At 41.7% G+C, this 23,544-nt stretch overlaps 1 protein-coding gene across 5 annotated transcripts in view; it reads right to left on the bottom strand.

The window, feature by feature from the left end:
* The window catches only part of MPP7 (membrane palmitoylated protein 7), a 745,631-nt gene that overhangs the window by 97,223 nt on the left and 624,864 nt on the right, over window positions 1–23,544 (bottom strand). For all 5 annotated transcript variants that reach the window (XM_029588635.1, XM_029588634.1, XM_029588638.1 and 2 more), the window contains one exon: window positions 17,481–17,651. In XM_029588635.1, the coding sequence (XP_029444495.1) occupies window positions 17,481–17,651 (171 nt within the window). The remainder of the gene's footprint in view (window positions 1–17,480; window positions 17,652–23,544) is intronic.

Raw genomic sequence — 23,544 nt, 5'->3', positions numbered from 1 at the left:
TTGTGATTTTGGAGGCAAGAAAAGGTGGGATTTCATACTAAGCCAATACTTTGGGGCAAGGTGGAGAATTTGACACTGGACCACATCTTTGGGGTGGGGTAGGCACTGCTGCAGTGGGCTGCAACTTCAGGGTCATCCAGAGGGGCAGTATAAATTTAAAGGGGCTACCTAGAGGTTCCATTGTTGGTGGTGAGAAAGTTGCATCATGCTAATCTGCTCTTTCAATTACAACCATTTAGCATGGGGAAATCTGATATGCATAGTACCAATTGCATTACCACGGCCATGCTGTCTTTAATGTAGCCATCATCTTAGTAACATAGAATAGGACTGCAAATAAGGCCCTAAAAGTCTATCTAATCTGCCAGTTCCATTCCTGTTGCAATGCCAGAGACCCCAGCTGATCTTTCGTTTTTGTTTTACTTCTGCATGTGTCCCGTATTTTCTTTAAGTCTGTCACTCTTCAGGTCTCCACTGCCTCCCACAGGAGGCCATTCCATGCATCCAGCACCCTTTCCATGAAGAAATATTTTCTGACATTGCTCCCGAAATTACCCCCTTAGAGTCTCTTACTATAATCTCTTGCTGTAGAGCATTATTTCCTCTGAGAAAGGTTTGCTTCTTTTGTATTATTAATATCTGTGAGGTATTTGAATGTCTTTATCATATTTCTCTGTTTCTCCTTTCCTCTCAGATTTACATATTTAGGTCCTTAGTCTCATTTCATAGGACTTTTGGTGTACATCCTATACCATTTTGGTAGCTTTTCTCTGGATAACCTCTACCTTTTTCTATATCCATTGGAAGCATGGACACAAAAGTGGACACAATATTCTAGGTGAGGTCTCATGAAGACCTGTACAGAAGCCTAGTATTTCTTTGGTCACTGTCTTTCACACTGTTTCACTATCTTGGGATCATCAGATATAATCACCCCATGATCTCTCCTGATTAGCACAAAGACCTCTTAATGACATTTAGACTCATATAACCTTATGGTTTATTATATCAGTACATCTTAGTATGATCCATGAAAGACAACAATCAAATTCTTACATATCTCAAGGAAGACATTAAGTTGGAAAAGTGTAGAAATGCAAAGACAAACATATAGTCTGATAAATTGATGACTTGGTATCATAATAAAAATTTTTTAAAATTCTTAAGGGTCAATTTGCAAAAGGATCTAGTTGCCTAACTACAGAGCTAGGCAGCCAGATTGGATTGGCTGAAAATCTACCCCACTTCAGCCTCTAACTTTGATGACTAGTTTCACTTGACAGCTAAATTTAGCCATTCACAAAGTAGGCAGCCCAGCGGGCAGGTATGGTTCAGGGGAGGGAATTAAGGCACCCAAACCTATTCACTGCAACAGCAGCCTTAAATCCAGGGGCCTGATGTTGGATTCCTAGATTTACAGTAAGTATATTTTCAGTAGCAAAACTAGTTGTCTTAGGCAGCTAAAATCATGCTGTCTAGGTCAGGCTCCCAATTGCAGCTTAAAATTCACTGATTAAAGTAAGATGTATTAAAGGCGTTTTCTCATTTTGTCTCTATGTAAAAAAAAAAAAAAAAAGCAAGTTTGCTTACCATAAATAGAGTTCACTATAGACAATACGATAAATTAGCCATGACATATGGGTGATGTCATCCGACAGCGTTGAACAGAACCTTTTCTCCTAACTCATAGATCTTTTGCTCTACTCAGCATGAACAAGAGTTCCTGTGTGGACGCTGGCTTGTGAGCCCCTCAGTTGATTGTAGAGTTTAGCTTTAGCTAGGTAATCAACTCTCCAAGGAGATGGGCAAGTATTAAGCATGGTTAATATATCCTGCTGTCTATGGAGAACCCTGCTTATGGTAAGAAAACTTGCTTTCTCCATCGACAAGCAGGGCTGAATTAGTCATGACATGTGGGGAGGTCCAAGCTAAAGCCTGCAAGCAAAGCACTTACTGAACAAAGCAACCTGGAACTTCACAACCCTCCCCCTTCCCCCCCGCCCCATGGATAATGGACTACTAGGTGAACAGGCTGCGCAAAACTGCTAGCTCAAAGTTACTTCGCTTCTTGATAGAATGTCTAGACAGTAATAGATTGCAAAGATATGAACTCATGATTATGTTGAAGCTTTGCAAATGTCTTTAATAGGCACGGTTCGCAGATGAGTCACTAAGGTAGCCACTTAATGAGTCTTGACAGAGTCTGCCATCTGGAGGCCAGATAGAGCATAGCAATGTGCAATATAGTCTGCTATCTAATTAGACAGTGTGAACTTGGCAACTGCTATTTCTAGTACATTAGGATAATGCCCTTCTCCTAGGCCTCTAGTACATTAGGATAATGCCCTTCTCCTAGGCCTCCCCAAATCCACCACCAAACCACTGCAGATGATACAAAATGCCGCAGCGAGATTATTGACCAACACCTGCCGTGGCGATCACATTTCACCCATCCTCAGAAACCTACATTGGTTACCGGTGTACTTCAGAATCCTCTACAAATCAATCACCCTAATTCACAAATCTATCCATCATCAACTCCTACTCGACCTTGAAATTCCCTTTAAACTACACTCCTCCAACAGACCAATTAGAGACATCCACAAAGGTACGCTGAATGTCCCCTCAACTAAAGCCACACGCCTTTCCTCGACCAAAGACCGAGCTTTTTCAACAGCAGGTCCATCTATTTGGAATAATATCCCTTCAAGCCTCAGATTAGAACCGTGCCTCACTACGTTCAGGAAAAAACTCAAGACGTGGCTATTCCACCAAGCCTTCTCTGAACCTCCAGACAATCACTAGTCGCCATTATTCTCACATGGACAAATGATCTTCTATCCTCCTGAACAATGGACCCATGCTTTCCCAGGTTAAAGCACCTTAAGCTTTAACCATATTCTTCTTGTATGATGTTACAATTTCTTCCTACCTTTACCTTTCTTCCAGCTATTTAAGCTTCCAAGTTCGTACTCCTTGTTAAATGTAACTTTGCCTTATTCACCTCTATTGTTATTTACTTTATTTTTGCCTCAGTTATCCCTTTGTTATTTGTAAACCGATCCGATATGGTTATTACTATGAAGGTCGGTATAAAAAAGTTTTAAATAAAAATAAAATAAAAGAGTTGAGAAGCCTAGTGATGTGATTAGAGTTCTCTTTAGGTAATAAGCTAAGGTTCTTCTACAGTCCAGTGAATGGAAGGCCCTCTTCCAAACCTGAAGTTCTTTGATTATTTCAGCTATGTAATGACTATAAACACTATTTTCCAGGTGAGGAACTTTAAGGAAGCAGACTCTAACAGTTTATAAGGCAGCTTCATCAGCTGCGCCACTACCAAATTGAGATTCCATGGCACCATTGGTTGGCTATCATAGGTCTCGTATGCCGAAAGACTTTCATGAACTTTGACACTAAAAAATGTATGGAGATCAGTTTGCAATCTGCTTGAACATGGCAAGCTGCACTGACACTGAGATGCACTTTGACCGATGACATACTCAGATAAGTACTGAAGTAACTCATTTGGTTCGGTAGAAAATGGGTTCACGGAACTTGCTTGATACCAAAATGAAAATCTTTTCAATTCAAAAGCTCTTCTTGCTGAAGGCTTTTTGGAGGAGATGATAATATTCCTACTTATTTATGTATTTAAAATTATTTATATACCATCTAGCAATAACATATTGATCAAAACGGTGTACCATATACATAAATAAACAAAAATAAAAGCAAGAAGAAAATTACAACTTCCTTGGAAAATAACAGTGATGAGATTAGCGAATGCTCAATACACATGCCATCAAATTGAGAGAGGAAAGGTTCAAATGATAGAGATGACCCTCCTCCTGAGTTAGCAAAATCAGATCAGGTCCCAGAGGAATCAGAGGGCTGACTGACAACTGGACAAGGTACAAGAAGCACACTTGTCTGGGCTACACTGATACAATGCGTATCAAGTGCAACTGATCATTGACCACTTTTTGCAATGTCAGTGGTGGAAAAGTATACAGCAAATCTGCATCCAATTTGAGTAGAAAAACATCTGGAGTGGAACTAAACTTACTTTGAAGAATGGAGCAGAACCTTTCCACTTTCCTGTTGTCCTCTGATGCAAATAAATTGATTGATGGGTAATCCCAGAGACTGAAATACCTGTCTGCCACAGCTTGATCTAGAGACCATTCATGAGGACTTTGCTGGTACTAGCTAGTAATGTGTTGGAGATCCCAGAAGGTAGGTTGCTTTCAGAAAGGCTTTGTGGCTGGGATTCCTGGCAGACAGTCCATAACCCTGTATTCCCTTGATTGCTAATGCAGAACATTATTACCTGGTTGTTGGTTTGGATTAGAATTCTCTTTCCCTGATGGAGATATCAAAAAGCTCTAAATGCATGTCCAATTGATCATAGCTCCAGAAGACTGATTTGAAACAGGTGTTTTGTTGACAATCTAGTTCCCTGGGTTTTGAAAGGACCCGTGTGCACGTTCCAACCTTTGGTGGACACATCGATTACTACCATCACCTGATAAGGTAGAAGCCGAAGCAAAGGTCCCATCTCCAGGATGTTTGGGTCTACCCACCACTGGAGAGACCCCCTTCATTTCTGCTATGACCCTTACCAGGGATGACAAGGAATGAAACAACTGATCCCACTGAATGCGAAGACCCCACTGGAGAAGTTGTGTGTTGAGGTGGGTCTTGGGAACCACGTTCCATTGTTGCCATGTGATCCAGGACAACCAACATCTCCCTGGCTAGGACTGGATTCCTCTGCTATAAGGATTCAGATTAAGGATTAAAGGCAGCACACTTTTTTCTGACAAAAAGAACATTCTCTCTATATCCATGCCCCTATGAATTTGATTCCTTGGCTAGGGTCAATGTTTAATTTGGCAAAGTTTATAATGAAGCCCAGTGACTGAAGAAGCTGAATCGTCTTCTGTAGGGAATCCTGCTTAGAAAGGCCCCCATCACTAGCCAATCGTCCAAGTAGGGGAAGACACAAAATGCCCTGATGATGAAGGCAAGCTGCTTTTACTGGAAGGCATTTGGTGAAGACCCTCGGGGCCGCAAAGAGCCCAAAAGGGAGGATTCTAGTATTGATAATCAGAGAAATCAACTATGAAATGAATGTCTTGCCAATGCAAGTGATATATTGATATCATCCTGCGAACGAGGATTATAGAACATTGTAGTGCTATAAATTGTCAGAGGTTGGAATCACCACTGGTTGAACACTGTTTGTTGGTTGGACACAAGTTTAATGATTTATACTTTTCAGTATTGGAATAAACATAGGAAGAATCGTGAATAAACATAGGAAGAATCGTGATCTTATTTTAATTCAACATGAAGAAAAGTGTATTTTAAATTACAGACTGTATTTCCACATGGCCTGAACAAAGAAGTAGATTGGTCCGTGTTTCAGTAGATGCATTCTGTGACGTGTTGTTTTCTAATAGGTTAATAGTGCCTTCTACTCTGCCCTTTAAATATGATTGGCTAGTGGACGTCTAGAAAGCTCTCCACCATTTTTTGAACAAGTACAGCCTGGTGAGACCGAGAATGAGGATATGATTCCCGGGAAGTAGGTTTTATTTGAATGTTTAAGATGGTCTTAATAGTTGTCTTTCTGCTTCTTTTGCAATTTTTGTAATTTGGACTCTTGATGAAGGTGTGATTTGGCACCAAAACATTGCCAATGTTGGATCTTTCTTTAGGAGCACTCATGTGGTTGACTGAATGATAACTCTTACATTGGAGTTGGGTTTGAACAAATTTTGCTATGGCAGATAAGTACAATAATTTTTTTAATAAGTACTTTTTCAAGAAATTTGATTTTTTTAATTTTTCTTTTATATTAAAAGTTGTGCTAAATAATCATTAATTATAGGTGGGGAAAAGATAGATGATGTAACCTTGAGTGTTTATTAAATGATATAGTCTGCAGCCCATTGTGGGCAAGAAATTGTGGATTAAGAATTTTAAAGCAACAGTCAACATCTGATATCATTCCCTGAAGAATCTAATTTAGTTTTTGAGCAACTTTTCCTTGCATTTGCATTGGTTGTGGTATGTGAGCATACACATCTTTCAGATGCAGGGCACACATTCAGTCCTCTGCATGAAAGAAGGGTAGGATGGTGTGGAAGAAGTTTATTTTGAACTTCTCTCATCACATGCTCCTGTTCAGATTTCGTCTCAATCGCCCCATCTTCTTGGGGATAAAGGAAAAGTGGTCTTTGGGAGAGACGGGTTCTATTGTCAGCTGGCTGAGAAGCAAATTCACCACAAGATGGAACTGAGTCACGTGAGAAGGAAATAGACTGAAAGCCAAACAATTGTGCAGCACTGGAGGGCAGGAAAAGTGCAAATTGTAACCAATCTCTACAATTTTGAGGACCTAAAGGCCTTTGGTGATCTTCTGTCACACCTCCAGATTAAGGCAGATTCTCCCCCTGATGGAGGGGGAGGGGGGGTCAAACCTTGAGGGTTGAGTCCGATCAAAAACCAGACCACGGATTCAGCTGGGCTTGATGCTGCATCTTTGGCTGATGTTTCTCACACTGATGCCCATGAGCCAGAAGCTGCTCTTGTGGAAGCACAGGTGCATGATTTAGCTGAGACTGGCAAAAGTGATTCTGAGAATAGGAGCCCTTAAAAGTGAAGTAAGGATGCCTAGAAGAAGACAGTTGCTCAGATCCCATCGAGAGAGACTGAATGGCAACATCATGCTCCTTAATTTGGGCAACTGTTTCTCAGAGCTTGTCTCTGAAGAGGTTCTACCCAAAATTGGCCAACTTACCATGCACCTCCTCTCACAGATTGTTAGCTCTTAACCAGGCCATTTAGCTTGCTCCAATGACCGCTGCCAAGGATTTGGTTGTGGTATCAAAACATTCGCACACACAGTGAAGAAGATGATGCTCACACTCTTCTGCTTCGCGAAGGGTCTACTAATAGTCCAACTGTTATCCATCCAACGACTCTAACAAGGGTTTCAACTTCTAAATGCAATCAAGTAACTATTGTATCATGCAGAATTGGTGGGTTGCAATGCAGGCATTGAGCCCTGAAAATTTTCCTTCCCAAATTATCCAATAGTCTAGGGTCCTTATCCAGTGGGATGTTGGATAAAATTCTAGTTTGTTTGGGGTTTTTTTTTTTGCCCATTTCAGTGCTGATAAGTGTGGTAGCTGGACCTTGCCAAACCCTGTGATATGCTGAAATCTATATTTAAAATCCAGTTTCCTAGCTACTTGGGGGGGGGGGGGGGCAGGATGCCAGATTCTCCTACATTCTTATTTTAAGATCTCCATAGAATCAAGTGCACCAAGATTACTTCAGGTTCAGATAAGAGTTTCCAGGATCCAGAGGAAACCAAAGACCTTGGAGCTACTTATCTTTGCAGATGTTGATTCCTAATGCGTTGCTCAGTTTATCTAAAGATTTGGAACATGAAAGGTTTAGTTGCAAAGAATGCTCTGGCACATCTGTTAGGGGGTTCGAGGGAATCCCTGTAAACCCTTCCTCAGACCAGAGAGGTGAGGGAACCCTAACCCAGGACCCCAATGATGATGAAGGCAATCGGGGTGGGGACCTTAATCATCTCGGAGGGGAATAATCCTGGGGCACACTTCAGACAGTGGTATTTTGTCCTCCCTCTTCAGACTGGTTAGACTCCGCAGTGAGGGATGGTTGAGGACTAGATTCCAACCCTGGAACTTCTGTTGGGAGCTCCTGTGGCATGGAGGTGAAAGGGATTCCCTCTTGAGGTAACAAATTCAACACTCTGGAGAGAAGAGGTTGAAAGGTGCCTTTCTTGTCCCTAGATGCCAGTAAGGTAAAGACAGACTTCACCATTTGTCACCTGTCTATGGGCTCCTGTGACTCTGACCAAGCTGTAGCAGTTTTCAAAAGCCATTTACGCGCATAAAGTGCACTTATACAGGTAAATTCTAAGGACAATTCAATAGCATATATTGTAGCAATTTTCAAAAGCCCACTTTCATAAGTAAAGAGCATTTACACATATAAAACCCAGTTTTACGCATGTAAATGCTTTTGAAAATCAAACTCTTAGGTTTTAGGTTGATTTCAGGTAGCTCATCGTTACATGAAAAAGATAGCACAGGGGTTAGTGCTTAGATCCTAACTTCTTCCCCCAAGTCAAACTTGGCGCCTAACGCTCACTTTAACAATGGAGTGCCTACTACTTTGAGAGAAGATATGATTGGTTCCCCTGACGCAGAATCCACATTTGAAACGCGGCCCATGTTGGGACTAACAGAATTATCCATCATAAGATTTCAAACTGAGGTTTTTGAAGTTACTGGAGTTTGAGTTTAAAACCTACGACTAAATTGCTGATTGCTAAGATAAGTGCATTCAAACATGTAATGGTGATTTTATATGCAAAGGCAAAAAAATGTAAAAATATTGTTTAGAGTTTGAATTTGGGATCTATGATTATTGATAAAGCAATGAAGGTCAGTGACCGGTAGTGCTTAGTACGATAGTCCATTAATGATATATGTTTTCAAAGGCTAAATCATTTTGTTTGATTGTGACCTGACAGGTCTTTCACGACACCCAATTTACCATTTAGATTTTTATACCATGTCATTTCATTCCTACTTCTAAAGAGAACCCTATCACCACCTTTTCCTGGTTTGTGTTGATAAGGATCAGCTGAACATTCAGTTGCTGCCACCACATGGATTTGGGAAGTGTCTTTTCCATGTCTCTCAGAAGGTATTTCAAATGGTTGCTTTTCATCTGTGGATGCGGTCTGTGAATACTCTGAGGAACATAGTTTTTCAGTTACAAGCAACCTTTCACATATAACATATACTCTTGATTATAAAATGCAGTGTCATCCTCACTCAGCCTTTGAAGATGTCAAAAGAGCACATTTTTTTGCATCTGTAGTTTGAAAAATAAATAAGATTAAACTGGCATAGTGAGTGCTAAAAAACAGATAAGTTGTTTGGGAGGAAGTCTGTCCCTTTCATTGAAAGTTTGCCAGCAGGCTGCTAGTTTTTTCTTGCCTGGGCATCAACAGCATTCATGTTGGGCATTAACAAAATAGTCCAGCCAGCACAGAAGCCTACAGTGAAGCACAGCATTTAGAAATTTCAACAGACACTTACTCTTAAATGAGGTATCCGTGGCTTTCTTTTCCTGCAGAATCTGTGCTTTTCCAGATGAATTATCAGTATAAACTGTGTCCTTTGTTATTTGATTGGGAACTAAATGGTAATCTGTGTTGAGGTCCCAACCAAAATTAACATTTAAATGGATGCTTGATGCTGGTTATGGAGTGGAGTGACCTAGTGGTTAGAGCAATGAACCGAGGAAGCTAGGGCTCAAATCACTTTACCCTCCATTGCCTCAGGTACCAACTCAGGCCTAGAATTACTAAGCTGCAATAAGACGATATATCACCAGTTAAACAGTATGTAACGTGCACTAAATGTTGTTTATTGCGCAATATCGCCATTACGTGGCACTATCACGTAATACACCAGATTTCCTCCCTCTATGGAAATAAGCTGCTTTGCATGCATAAAATTGCCAATGCATGCAAATCAGTTTATACATAGACAATCCTAGGTAATAAAATAACGCGGCTGACTTAGAAAAAAGTCAGCCCATTTACTTCAGCACATTTGAGGGAGGTGCAGTTATTTTCTGAAGGGAGTGTTGGGACGCCAACATGGGTCCCCAATGGTCCTGTGTGAAAATGAAAGGTTCAAAAGGCCAAAACCACCGCCCCCTCACCTCTAACATATAAAACCATTCCGGAGAGTCAGTGGTGACAACCCCCACCCCCTCCCTGCTGCCTGAGGCAGCTCTGGCCCCCAAAGAAAAAACAAATTATAGGGAAACTGCATGGCGACAGCCCGCTCCCTGATCCAGCCTCTTCCCTTAATCCAACAAAGTCTTCAGTCCACTAATCAGCCCCATCCCTCCCCCCATTTAAATAATGAAATATCCCTAGGGTCTAGTGTTCTCCTCCCCTCCCCCCCCAACCACAATAAAAACACCCTGGGGTCTGGTGGGGGGTAGCCATTCCTCCACCCCCTGAAACCCCCCTGTACCTCTACATGAAATCATTAGTCATCAGTGGGGGCCCAGAGCACCCTCTAGCTCTGGGCCTGATTCCATTTTTTAAAATTGTGTAGACTTGACCTTGCCCCTATCACATAGATAGGGATAAAGGCCAAGGACTGGACTTAGTATAGAGATATCAAGGAACTAGTGCAGAAAGCAGTGAGGTTTAAGTAACAGACGTCAGTAGTCAGTAGGAGATCAGAGATTTTGGCAATGAGCTGAAGATGTCTAAAAATGAGGTTTTGAGCCTCTTTCTGACGATGAGGAGGTCAGGTGCAAGCCTGAGGTCCAGAGATAAAGATTTCCAGAGGGTGGGGACTGATTCTGAAAAAGTTCTTTGTTCTTATGCTGGAGAGTTGCATTTCTTTGGGGGCTGGTTCTACCAGGCAAGGACGAGGCAATGATGGCAGTGGGTGAGAGGGTGTGTTAAGGCAGGCCGGTGCAAGGCTCTTGAGTGCCTTGAAAGCTAGAACATGGATTTTGAAGATGGAGTGATGGGATGTTGGGAGCCAATGTAAAGATTTTAGGAGTGAGGTGATCCGATCAAATGTGCTGGTGTTAAGCAAACTTCTCGCTACCACATTTTGTTTGAGCTGCAGGTGTTCATTTAGTTTTTTTGGTGGACAAATGTAAGGGAATTGCATAGTCCACGTGGGAGATTACACAATCCTGGATGACTGTTGCATAATCTAGGCCACCAAAGAAATGATGAAGGTGGTAGAATCGGCGTAGTTGGAAAAAGGCTGATTTAATAACAGACAGTATTTGAGAGTCAGTAGTGAGTTTGGAGTCTAATATGAAGCCAAGGCTTTGGTCTTGGTGACTGAAAAGGATGGAGACCCTTCTAAGATTGCACAAGAGTGGATGTGAATGTAGTCCATTGTATGTGTGATTACCCCTGTAGAAGCTGTGATTTCCGCTATCAGCAGAGCAGAAATTGCTCAGGGCTGTGCTGATATTGCATGGGTTATTTATGCAGGTGCTCTGGCTTTCCCAAAGTAAATAGCATTTCCTCCTATCATAATGGAGACAGTTCTGGGAATTTACTAAATAATGATAACTTGTGCCATTCCTCCTTTAGCACTGTGGGGAAGAATCTTAACCAGCAGAGGGAGAAGTTTTCAAATCGTGCATTTTGGTTTGATGTCCATAAGCCCTTTTTACCTGCAGACTTTGTACCAGTTTTCGGAGGGGATGTATGCATGTACTTTCTCTTTCAAACTTTCTGCAGGTATAAACATACCTACTTACACTTGCACCTGCTTTATCTGCAGGAATGACTTTGCTGGAAAAGTACTCACGCAAAGTTGAAAATACAATCTACACATGTACTTTTATGGGATCTACTTAATGTTTGGACATTTGCCAGGTACTTGTAAGCCTGGACTGGCCACTGTTGGAAACAGGATGCTGGGCTTGAAGGACCCTTGGGTTGACCCAGCATGGCAATTTCTTATGCTTTTATGTTTTCCTTCCCTGACATGAATGAATACCTCCTCTACATTCAGCTAACAGTATACAAATTGTGGAAGAATGCACGTATGTTTTGCCACATTGAGGAAAAGCAGCTTTAACATAGCTGATTTATGTGGGTAAATGTTTTTTAGCTATATAAATGGCTTTGAAAATTGCCCTCTAAATCAGTGGTTCTCAACCTTTTTTCTGTCGGGACACACCTGACAGATGGTTCTCACATGCGTGACACACTGACCCATGATCGTCACAGGGCTAGATGTAAATTTACAGTTTGCATCCACGGGAACCCCCCTGATCCACAATAATGGATGTAAAGCAGAATTATGACATTCCCCATTCAACTCACTCTACAAAAAAGATATTCTGGTTCTGGTGTCATCTCAGTAACAGCAACTCAAACTCCTTCTACTTTCAGGCTCAATAGCCCTACTTATGAAAAGACAGCAGTTTACCACCAATGCATGTCCTCTTGAGAAAACGCAACAAATAAGACTGATAAAACACTTACATGCTAGTAAAATATCTCTGTAACAGACACAGAACCGACCTAACATACTCCCAGGATCTGTAGTAATGCACATAAACTAATCCACACACAGTTACACCTGTATTATGGAATACACTCAAACAGGAGCAACCCTATCTATGAAAAGGCAACACTACAAATATTAAATCAGGCCCTAAAAACCAATACACCTCTTATTAGGAAAACAGAACTAGCAAGCAGCTATAGATCCCCACACAGAAATAATTGTAAAACTATACTAATAAGCAGAATAAATGTTTCACAACAACTATGAACAGAATAACATCCAACAATTAAAAACTCATAAAAACTATTAAAAATTCTCCAAACACCAATAAAATATTTCAAAAAAAGCAGACACATCACATAATATTAAATAATTAAAATAGCAGTCAATCAAGAAAAATAAACTTAAAAAGCCACCTTTACTTACCCCCTCCAGCAGCTTTCCTACTCCTCTTCCATGCAGGCTGTAGCACACACCAGAAGCAGCAGTAGTGGCTAAGCTCTATACTCATGGTCCTCTTCCTTAGGGCCCATGTCTCTCACACACACACACACCATACCAGTCATGCCCCCATGACCAGTTTCTGTCTCTCACACACCAATCATCTCCCAGTCTTTGACAAACACACCAGTCACCTTCCTGAACAGTTTCTCTCATGCCATACACACACACACAGGCTTCCCACTCCCGTGTTCCACTTACATATATGGGCTTCTCACTCTCATAATCACTTTCTCTTTCTCACATTCACTCACCAGTCTCTCACTCCCATGCTTGTTCTCTCCACATGCACAGGCTTCTCATTCCCATAATCACTTTCTTTCTCTCCCACATACACACACACCAGTCACCTGATCTCTCTCATGCATACACACACAGGCTTCCCACTCCCATGTTCTCTTTCAGATATACAGGCTTCTCACTCCCGTGCTGTATCTCACACACTCCCAGCTTTCTCACTCCCATGCTCACTCTTCACATGTACAGGCTTCTTATTCCCATAATCACTTTCTTTCTCTCTCTCACATACACGCAAACACACACCAGTCACCTGATCTCTCTCATGCATATACACACACACATAGGCTTCCCACTCTCATGTTCTCTTTCAGATATACAGGCTTCTCACTCCCATGCTGTGTCTCACACACACACAGGTTTCTCACTCCCATGCCCACTCTTCACCTGCACAGGCTTCTCATTCCCATAATCACTTTCTCTCTCTCTCTCTCACACACACCCGTCACCTGATCTCTCTCATGCATACACACACACACAGGCTTCCCACTTCCATGTTCTGTCTTACATACACAGGCTTCTCCCTCCCGTGCTGTATCTCACACACTCCCAGCTTTCTCACTCCCATGCTCACTCTTCACATGTACAGGCTTCTTATTCCCATAATCACTTTCTTTCTCTCTCTCACATACACGCAAACACACACCAGTCACCTGATCTCTCTCATGCATATACACACACACATAGGCTTCCCACTCTCATGTTCTCTTTCAGATATACAGGCTTCTCACTCCCATGCTGTGTCTCACACACACCCAGGTTCTCACTCCCATGCTCACTCTCTTCACATGCACAGGCTTCTCATTCCCATAATCACTTTCTCTGTTACACACACACACACCCAGTCTCTCTCTCATTTCCATGCTCGCTCTCCACGTGCACAGGCTTCTCATTCCCTGAATCACATTCTCTCTCTCACATTCACATACACACCAGTCACACCGTCACCTTACCAACCAGTCTCTCTCATATACATGCACACACACAGGCTTCCCACTCCCATGCTCTCTCTCACATAATTAGGCTTCTCACTCCCATGCTTTCTTTCACATACACCCCCACAACACCAGGCTTCTTACTCCCATGCTTTCTCACATACCCAGATTTCTCACTTCCATGCTTTTTCTCTCTCTCTCTCTCACACACACACATCCCTGACTGTCTCACACTCTCACATACACATCAGTCATCTCCTTGAGCAGTCACTTTCATTGTCTCTCACATATACACATACATCAGCTCTCTGACCAGTTTCTCTCAATCACACACATACTCTCGATCAAATACATTCTCTCACTTACACACAGGCTCTCAATCACACACATTCTCTCACTTACACACAGGCTGGCTGGCTGCTTCTCTCTCTTTCTGTCACTCACTTCCTCTCCCCCCCCCCCCCAGCACAAACGGTAGCTGCTCCTCCAGCCCCCGCAGGCCAAGAAGGAAGAATTCCATCGATCGCGGGAGGCTCATGCTGCTCTCTCCTTTCCCTTCCACTTTCTCCCCCAGAGCAGGAAGATCAGCTGCCTCTCCTGCTGCCACCGGACTCCTGCTATCTTCGGGCGTCCGAACTTCCTGTCGGGGGGTAGCAGAAGTGCAGCGCACAACGTCCGCTTCCTCCCTCCCCCCCCCCAAGCAGGAAGATCGGCGGACCATACGGCCCGACGCCCGAAGATAGCAGGAGGCCGGTGGCAGCAGGAGAGGCAGCTGATCTTCCTGCATTGGGGGGAGGAAGCGGAAGCTGCACGCGGCGCTTCCGCTCCCCCCCCCCCCGAACAGGAAGACCGGTTGGCCATACGGCCGCAGCAGCGCTTCCCCATGTGTGCCGTGATGGCGCGCGAGGCGTGGGTTCTCTTGCGGCACGGCCTTTCTTCTTCCCGCGCACCACTTCCTGTTCCGGGTCGGGGGGAATGCAGGCGCGGGAAGAAGAAAAGGCCAGCCGCGGATGCCACAGCTTTTTTTTTTTTGCACCGCTGCCGTTCCCGCTGGGCTTGAACGTGCTGATAGCCCGGCGGCAACGGCAGCAGGGAAGAACGAGCAGCAGGAGGGACCGGGAGCCACGCGACACACCTGCCGGTGCTTGGCGACACACTAGTGTGTCGCGACGCACCGGTTGAGAACCGCTGCTCTAAGTGGTAAAAGTCAGGCACTTTGAGCAATTATAGGGCCTAAGAGCACTGAGCAGGTTTGTATGTTAGTCGAACCTGGCTGGAGAACTATGCACACATTCCTGATTTTCAAACAGTCTAGAGACGTGTAGTGGAGGTTCTTGCTGTAATTGTTTGTTTTTAAAGCTGAATCAATCCTTAGGTTACAGGTAAAGGCCCTTTCTTTCTTTTCTCTCAAGAAGAGACCTGTGAAGTCTTGACAGCTCACATCAACATCATTCTTATAGACCTTAAAAAATATAACAACCTACAAAGACTGCAGTTTTCCTAAAAAAAAGAAACTGTAGTTTACAGTTTTCAATTGTTTATTTTTAAAATAACTCATTCATGTTTTTTTCCCTTAAGTTTTTCAGAAAATGTTTTTACCTTTAGTGGAAAATATAACATGACCAATCACAAATGCCAACTAGTTAATCTCTTTCTGTACCAGGCAAAATATGCTGGGACCTCACCAGCCCAGGTAACCACTTTCTTTCCATCCTCCAAACCTTCAAAGTGTCTTGTCTCTCCTCCACTTACCCATGTGCTACCCTTTACCCAAGTGGCATCATTGCTGCAGTACTCCAGAAGTAGGGCTGCTTTCAGCAGCAGTCTTTGTGGCGAGTCTGGCCCTATTTATGAAGCCCTACAACGGTGCCTCCCTTCTCTGGTGTGAATTTCCGGCTTGAACAGCGATTGGAAGCCACCTCCCATGTTCAGGAATGTGAGCTCTGGTGGGTGGCGTCTTACCATCCTGTGAGCATTCCTTATTGATTGTCACTTCTTGTGTTCCACGAGACTTAAAATGTACTCACAAGTGATGCCTTACACTTGTTACACATTCTGTGATTGTGTGCACTATAAGTCAAACTTATATAAACTGCACTTACCCGTGCATGTTTATTGTTCCCATTCTATACTTTGGTCATAATTGGCTGTTCTATGCCAAGAAAAGGCATCTGCTGCTCGTTTGAAGAGTCTATGCCATTTTGGGTGTGGCTACAACCTGTTTTATATTTTCTTATATCATCTGACATTTCTTTTAATTGAATTGTGACTTTCATTTCTAGTCTACTGTCATGGGTTTTGTTTCTACATTTGTATTTTCATTTTTTCTCTATTGCTTTGTTGCTTATTTTCTGTGTAGATAAACTATGCCTCGTAAGTGATCGCTGTTTAAACTGTAAAAGTCAATCTAGAGGGGAACTCCTAAGGTAGAATTCTCTTACATGCTATGGGGGGGTTAGATGTTTTGTTTAAGTGCTTGTGTGTTTTGGTTCATTTTGGATAATGCTGGAATAGATACTAGAATACTGGATCAATAAAAGGAGAATGCCGCCCCCTCCTTTTGTCTGACGTGGTAGGAGTGATATAGATGATATTAGTTATTTAGCAGAAAATATAGTATCAAATCTGAGTTTTTGGCAGAGATGCTTCAAGACTACTATTAAGAGAATAATGCAATTAAAAGGTACTATATGCCATTTAGGGAAAAAAGAGGCTACTTTAAACACCAACCATTCCTCATACCGAAGTCATGTATACTGCACTGCTTCCAGAGCATGACACTTTAAACATTTCTGTCTATGTGTCATGGAAATCATTTTATTAGATAGGACATGAACAAAATGCAGTTCTATTTTGCACAATAACTGAGACTAAACCTTACAATGGAAAGTGTGACTTACGAGTCCTGATTGATGAATCAAGTTAATGAAAAACAGTAGTGAGAAAAGAAAAAAGTAGGATTACATAATAGCTACGGAAACTCAGTGGTTGTCAAAGAACACTTTCTCTAACCATCAGCCACTACAGAGTTCAGTAGGTCTCTCTGGGATTTACAAATGCCCCTTTTAATCTTCCTCATTTCTTGGCCTTCCATTTTTGTAATACTGAAGGATATAAGGAAAGGCGAGTAGAGACAAAGAATGATAATTATTTCCTTTCAACAGGAAAAAATTGCTACAGGCTAGCCTTGTATTAAGATGAAAACCAACAAGAGATGAGACATGCATAGTTAACGTCTGACTAAAGATAACTAACATATTAAAAACAAAAAAAGCTGTATCATTTTTAAGAAGTAGCTTCAACATTTTAATCATACTCTCAAGTGAAATAAACAAGTTACAGGTAGCATTACAGCCTAACAGTGAAAGCGTGACTGTAAGTGATTGGCGGTCAATGTTCCCTAAAGTGCAATGTGACATTCTAATAGTTTTATTAACTTTACAATGTGCAGCCTTCCAAAGTTAAATATATACCCCATTTACCAAAATATGCTGTGAAATTACTAGCAGATGCAGAAACACAATTTATACCATAGAAAGAATTTTCAGCTTGGAAAGCTGAAAAGTTTAAACTTTCCCAAGACTTTTACTATAAAAAAAATGCAATGATATTTACTTACCAACCAATACGACCAGTCTGTACTTTTCATCACTCTGATGCTGATATGGTGCCACTTCTTCATATGTTGGAACATCAGCTGTGTCATATTGGTCACTCTTCTTGCATTCATACATAGACTTATTAGTCTTCCTATCTTTTTTACTGAGACGAAAACTTCTTCTAAATCCAACTGCAATGAAAATAAGATTTTGTTTCTGAAATGCAGGAAAACAAGGAAAAGGCTAAGAAAAACACTGAAGTAAATGAATAGCCAGGAGCATAAAGTAGAAGTGGATGCAGCTTTACGCTCTAAAGTACTTTTGGCAAAAATAAATTATGCCATGAATAGGGCGGCTACACCTTTCGCTTGAGGGGTAATTTTTAAATAGCCTATAAACACTAAAGTCCGCGGGTACTTTTTACTCACAGAGTTTAGGCCGAATTTACAAAGCAAATTTAAGCAGATAAAATGACATGCTCACCGTTGAAAATCGCATGGGTGTGCAAGGTTCCTGCGGCAAACATGCGCAAAAGCAGTATCTCTGTGAATGGGGATGTATACCCATACTTTGAAAAATCTAAATTAAGAGCGTAGATCCCGATCCTGCCTCTCTCTGCCCATGTCCCCCACCAAAAAAAATCCCCCTCCAATTTAGTATGAATGTAAACGTATGTACAACATCGTGTTCCATGTGCATTTTTACACGCATATCTGCTGGGGCAATTCTGAAAGCATCACTTATGCACATAAAACATTTTTGAATGAAGTACTTCAGTGTTAGGAAAAATACAGTTCCAAGATAACTAATTTAGAGCTAAAAAAAAAAAAAAAAAGTAAACTGACTTGCAAATTTCTCAATCTCCCTTTTCTTCCACTTCCAGCCTGTACTCAGGGTAGTGATGAAAAGGAGAAGGGGAGGGAGGAGGAGGCAGTCAGATTCCTGGTTTCCAGTCAATTTTCTTAAAATTGCGTTTTCTTTTTCCTATATTGGGACTATTTCACAAGAAATGGTCCTGCAGGCTCCTCTTCCTTTCGGAAATGGTTTCCCTGTTTGTAGCAACATTTGATTTTTCTCAAATTCAGGGGCGCTGCTACTTTGACCATGAACAGAGTTCCCTTACGGTGGTGCCCTGAGGTAAGAAGTTACAATGTGTAGGGGTCTGCAGCAACATAGATTCCTGCACTAACCACATGGTTTTTGAAGACCCAGACTTCAAACTGACTCAGCAAAAGGATTCTTCTGATTCCATTCCAGTTCTTAGCAAGAATTTGACCACATTACATAATCCAAATTATGTTTTAACATGCTTTCAAAAGTAAGGCAAAAAAATGTACTGCGTTTCAAAAAGATCAGGAATGAAGTTCGTTGTCAGAGGTATGCAAGAAAGGTTGTACGGTACTTGACTGGTCTAAGAGGCAAATTCACTAAGCTGGGCATACCTTAAGGCCAGAGGTGAGCAAACTGGTGGGGACGGGCACCCCGGGGGGGCTGCCCACTCAGGGAAGAAAAAAAAAAAAAGGCTACTCTCACGCCATGGAGGCACTGCAAGCTCAGGAGGGGTGGGCCAGAGGCAGGGTGGAGAGAGAGTTCAGCTGTTGCCCTCCAGTAGAACGGAATGTTGGGGAGGGAAATGGGCAAAGAGGCCAGAGAGGAAGAGGACGTGGAAGGAAGAGAGTGAGAAGGAGAATAAGGGAAAAGAAGAAAGTGTAAAAAAACCCCAACAAAACGTTAAATAGGCAAATCAAAACTTGAGAAAATAAAAAAGATGAGAAAACTGAGAAAAATATAAAACTGGAGAGCAAAATAGGAAAACTTAGTAAAATAGGAAAAATTGGGGGGAAAAAAGGTAAAGGTAGATAAGGGTGTGATGCAGGTTTTCTCAGCTCCTAAAAAAAATTGACTGTCAGGTCATTTTTTTTGTTTGTTTTTACATTGTCCAACCCTTACCATTTTTATGTATTGCCCGTGTGCCTGGCTGTGGTGGGGAGTGCGTGCGTCTGGTGTGCTTTGGTCTGTGTATGTCGTCTAGCTGCCTGTCTCCCTCTCTCTCTCTGTGGTGTGTCTATGCCTTTCTCTGTATCTGTCTGTCTGTCTTTTGTCTAGGTGCAGTATATGGCTGTGTCTTTATGCCTGTCCAGGGGTTGGCTTTCTGTCTCTCTGCGGGGTGGTCTGTGTCTCATGGCATCTGTCTTTCTGTCTGGGTGTGGGGTGCCTGTGTCTATTCGGATATGAGGATATCCTTTTCTCTCTGAGTCTGTCTGGGTACGGGACATCTGTCTCTCTGTGCCCGTGTGTGTATGTGTGAACTTACTCCTTTTAGCAACTTGAAAAGAAACAAAATGGACGCTCTGAACCACTGGTTGGCAGTGTGGTTGCCTGGTGAATACCCTTCAGGTATGGGTGTGTTTATACAGTGATATATATTTAGCTATCTATATATACTGTATATATACATATATCTATACATACCCATGGAGGTGGGGCCCTAACCAATTGCATGAATGGAAAGGTGGCCATGGTACAAAAGTTCTCATACCTGCCATTGGCACACACTGAAGGTTATGCTATGCACAAAATATTTAGCGCAGGTTATCTAGCACATTAAATATTACAATATGGCTGCGTGGGCCAATTATGTAAATAGAGGAATAATGAGCTGATTAGCTATTAACCCCCTATTTATAAAACAGCACTACCAGGAGGGAAGTTTTCCACCCAGTGGTTAATGTCAGAAAATTGCCTTCTGGTTGGAGATTCAAGTTAGACTCTCCTAATGCATTAAATGCTTTCCAAGGGTGGGGAAGAACATGGGGAACAGCAAATATGCTGAGTGGGGGCGGGGGGGGGGGGGGGGAAGGAAGCTGGCCAGGTCCTTGTCCCCGACCCCTCTAACTTCAATCAATTCCCTCAATCCAAAACCTCATACCTGCCTTCTGTCAGATTGCTGTCCAAGTCAGCTATGGGGTACACCACCTGGGTAAAAATATGAACCAGTGGAGAGTGGTGCTCATTCAGATAGCAAGGCAGCAGGTATGAGGCTTTCTCCTCCTGCAGTCAAGGAGTAGGTAAGTCCCTAGAACACTCCTTGGGTTTTTCCATGGGGGGATGGGGTGCCTTCATGGAGGAGGTGGAGACTATGGAGAACTCTGTGCTTATGAGAGAGAGCAACTGCGCTTAAATAGCCTTGCTCATTTTAGTGTGGCCATGATTTGTATATCATTAGTTTGATAATTTGGATACTAAAGCCAGGTTTTTATTTGTAATTCTCTTTATTGGTTGTCTAATTAGATACAAAGAACAACTCATTTTTTATGTGTATTATGAGAGAGATTCCCTTGCCTCTGAAGCACTCCCTTTCTCTACTTCCAAAACTGTGATAAACAATTCATTAAGCCTGTTTTCTTTCCTTTAATAAAAGCACAGAAAAATAAACCCAAACATTCAGTGCAACGTCCCCAGATATCACCAAACCAAACCCTCTAAACCTTATCATGTTTGCCTTCTGCAGACGATTCTTTAGCCACTAAGCACCCTTCTCGTTGGACTATGCACTGCTGTTCTAGGATACTTAATTATGCCAAATTAAACACCAAATATGATCTGAAGAGATCTTTGGAAGAGTTTTCTTTGCTTCATCAGGTAGCCAATCGGTCAGCTTTCTCTCATTCTGAATGAATATATCCAGCCTTTTATTGTTTGCAAATCCATATATCCAATCTATCTAGTCCATGAGATTAATCAACAACGATAACCATAAGGAAATGCTGTGTCTGGAATATGGGCTTCTACCACTTGATGAAAATACCAGCTAAATTTATAAATCTCCTCTGCCAATCACCAGCTCTCATTGTAATTTCTCTTTTTACCTAGGAGCAATAAAAAATGGAATCTCAACACCAGTTACATTATTATGAGACAAACATTATTCCAGAAGCTCTTTATTTTTATTTTTTTACATTCAGCAAAGCTGTGATGAGCATTCCTCTACTCGTGCCACAGTTTCAGACAGTAATCCGATGCCAACTAATCCATTTCATAACCGTTTTACTGGCCAATAATTCTGCAATACATGAGTTTAAATTGCTTTTCTTTTAAGCAAATATCTGTGGGCATTCTCATTGCTTGATTGAAAAAAAAGATTGAAAATCTGTCTCGGAGAGTAGCATATTCAAGACATATTGCCATTTGCTTTGCAGACTCTCTATTGAGTAAGTCTCCACTTGGCTATTTAGCCTTCTTTACCAGCCAGAAACAGTTACCTCTCTTATATCCTCCAGCACATTGTTTCTCAAAAGGTTAGGATGCTTGCCAACCAGTGTTAAAAAAAATATCTAGCTTGAAGGTAAGCATAAAATTGTTTAGACAGAATAATACATTTTTGTTTCAAACACTGTGGATCCCTAAACGCTAGAGGTTGGTAATGAAGAAAAGGGTGCACAGGGGTAACCTGCATAGAGCGTCAGTTACTACCCCTAACAGAGGGCATGGGGATTATTACCCTTAACCAATTAGCCTTGATGCTTTTGATGCAACTGCAATATTGCTCTCCACGTCAACAGTGGGGGGGAAAAAGGGGGAACTGGATTCAGATGACAGCCAACCCTGGGCCCTGAATTTTACAAGCTGGGGTATTAGGGAAAATACACAGGACTGCTTCTATGGCCAAGTCCAAAAGCAAAGCATGCCCAATCAGTATTGTCTGAATTATCAATAAGGCTGCTCATCCTGTAAAAATGTTGCTAGCAGTAATTTTGTTATGGGATTGACAATTGTTTGGTTTTGATTGTAAATATTACTACCCTTAACATAAGGCTCAGGTGTAACTGGCACAGAGTAGCAGTTAAAACCCTTAACATAAACATAGGGATAACCTGCATGGAGTTTTGCTGGGCAGACTGGATGGACCATTTGTTTGTTTTCTGCCATCATTACTATGTTACTATGTATCATCTGATTTTTCCTATCATTCAAAACATACACATATACATTTAAAACTAATATGAGAAAATATTTTTTTTACCCAATACAAAATTAAGTTCTGGAATTTGTTGCTAGAGGATGTGGTGAAAAATATTAGTATAGCTGTGTTTAAAAAAGGTTTGGACAAGTTCCTGGAGGAAAAGTCCATTAACCATTATTAAAGGTGAGTTGCAGAAATTCACTGCTTATTCTTGGGATAAGCATCATGGAATCTATCTACCCCTTGGGATCCTGCCAGGTACTTGTGTCTTGGATTGGCCACTGTTGGAAACAGGATATTGGGCATGATGGACCCTTGGTCTGACCCACTATGGCAAGCCTTACGGTTACAATGACGTTTTGATGCTACACTTTGAAGATATGATTGTCTAGGCTTTGTTAGAAATCTAACCATACTCCTAAGATTTTGACTTCAGCACTGAGAGGAATCATTGGGAGTTCCAATCATAATATGAGGACTAGTCAGACTCATAAGTGGGTGCTTTAACCACAGCAGTTCCATTTTATCATGATTTAATTTCAGTTTACTACTAACTAGTTCTCAATCTCTTGAAGGCCTCTAATTAGTCCTATCTTCTCACAATTTTTCCCTAAAGTGCAATATATTTCTATATCATCTGTATTTATGGTGTAGCATAGTGTTAGGCAACTCCAGTTCTTGAGTGCTGCAAGCCGGTTGGGTTTTCAGGATACCGCAATGAATATGCATGAAATGCCCCTGTTGCAGCAGAAGCCTAAAGCACAGATCAGCTTAGCAAGAGGCGACAAGTAAATATTAAATATAGGTGATAATATTAATCATTATGGTACGCCTGATGACAAGGAGAAAAGATGCAAACCAATACCGCTAGCTTCCAAGCAGTCTAATAATAATAATATGGCAATTTTACAGTATCAAAGGCGGCTATTAAATCTAGGGAAATCAGGACAGAGTCTTGCTTTGTGTCCAGATTTCTCTGAAGATCATTCAAAAACATCAACAAAGTGATATCTGTACTGTGGCTCACTCTAAAGCCAGATTGTCCAGTTGCTAAGATATTAGTGTCTTCCAAGTAATCAGATAAGTATTGCTCTATCAATCTTTCAATTAATTTTCCCAGG

The sequence above is a fragment of the Rhinatrema bivittatum genome, chromosome 2 (genome assembly GCF_901001135.1).
Source record: "Rhinatrema bivittatum chromosome 2, aRhiBiv1.1, whole genome shotgun sequence".
Classification (NCBI taxonomy): Eukaryota; Metazoa; Chordata; class Amphibia; order Gymnophiona; family Rhinatrematidae; genus Rhinatrema; species Rhinatrema bivittatum.
This window is presented reverse-complemented; position numbering and strand designations above follow the sequence as displayed.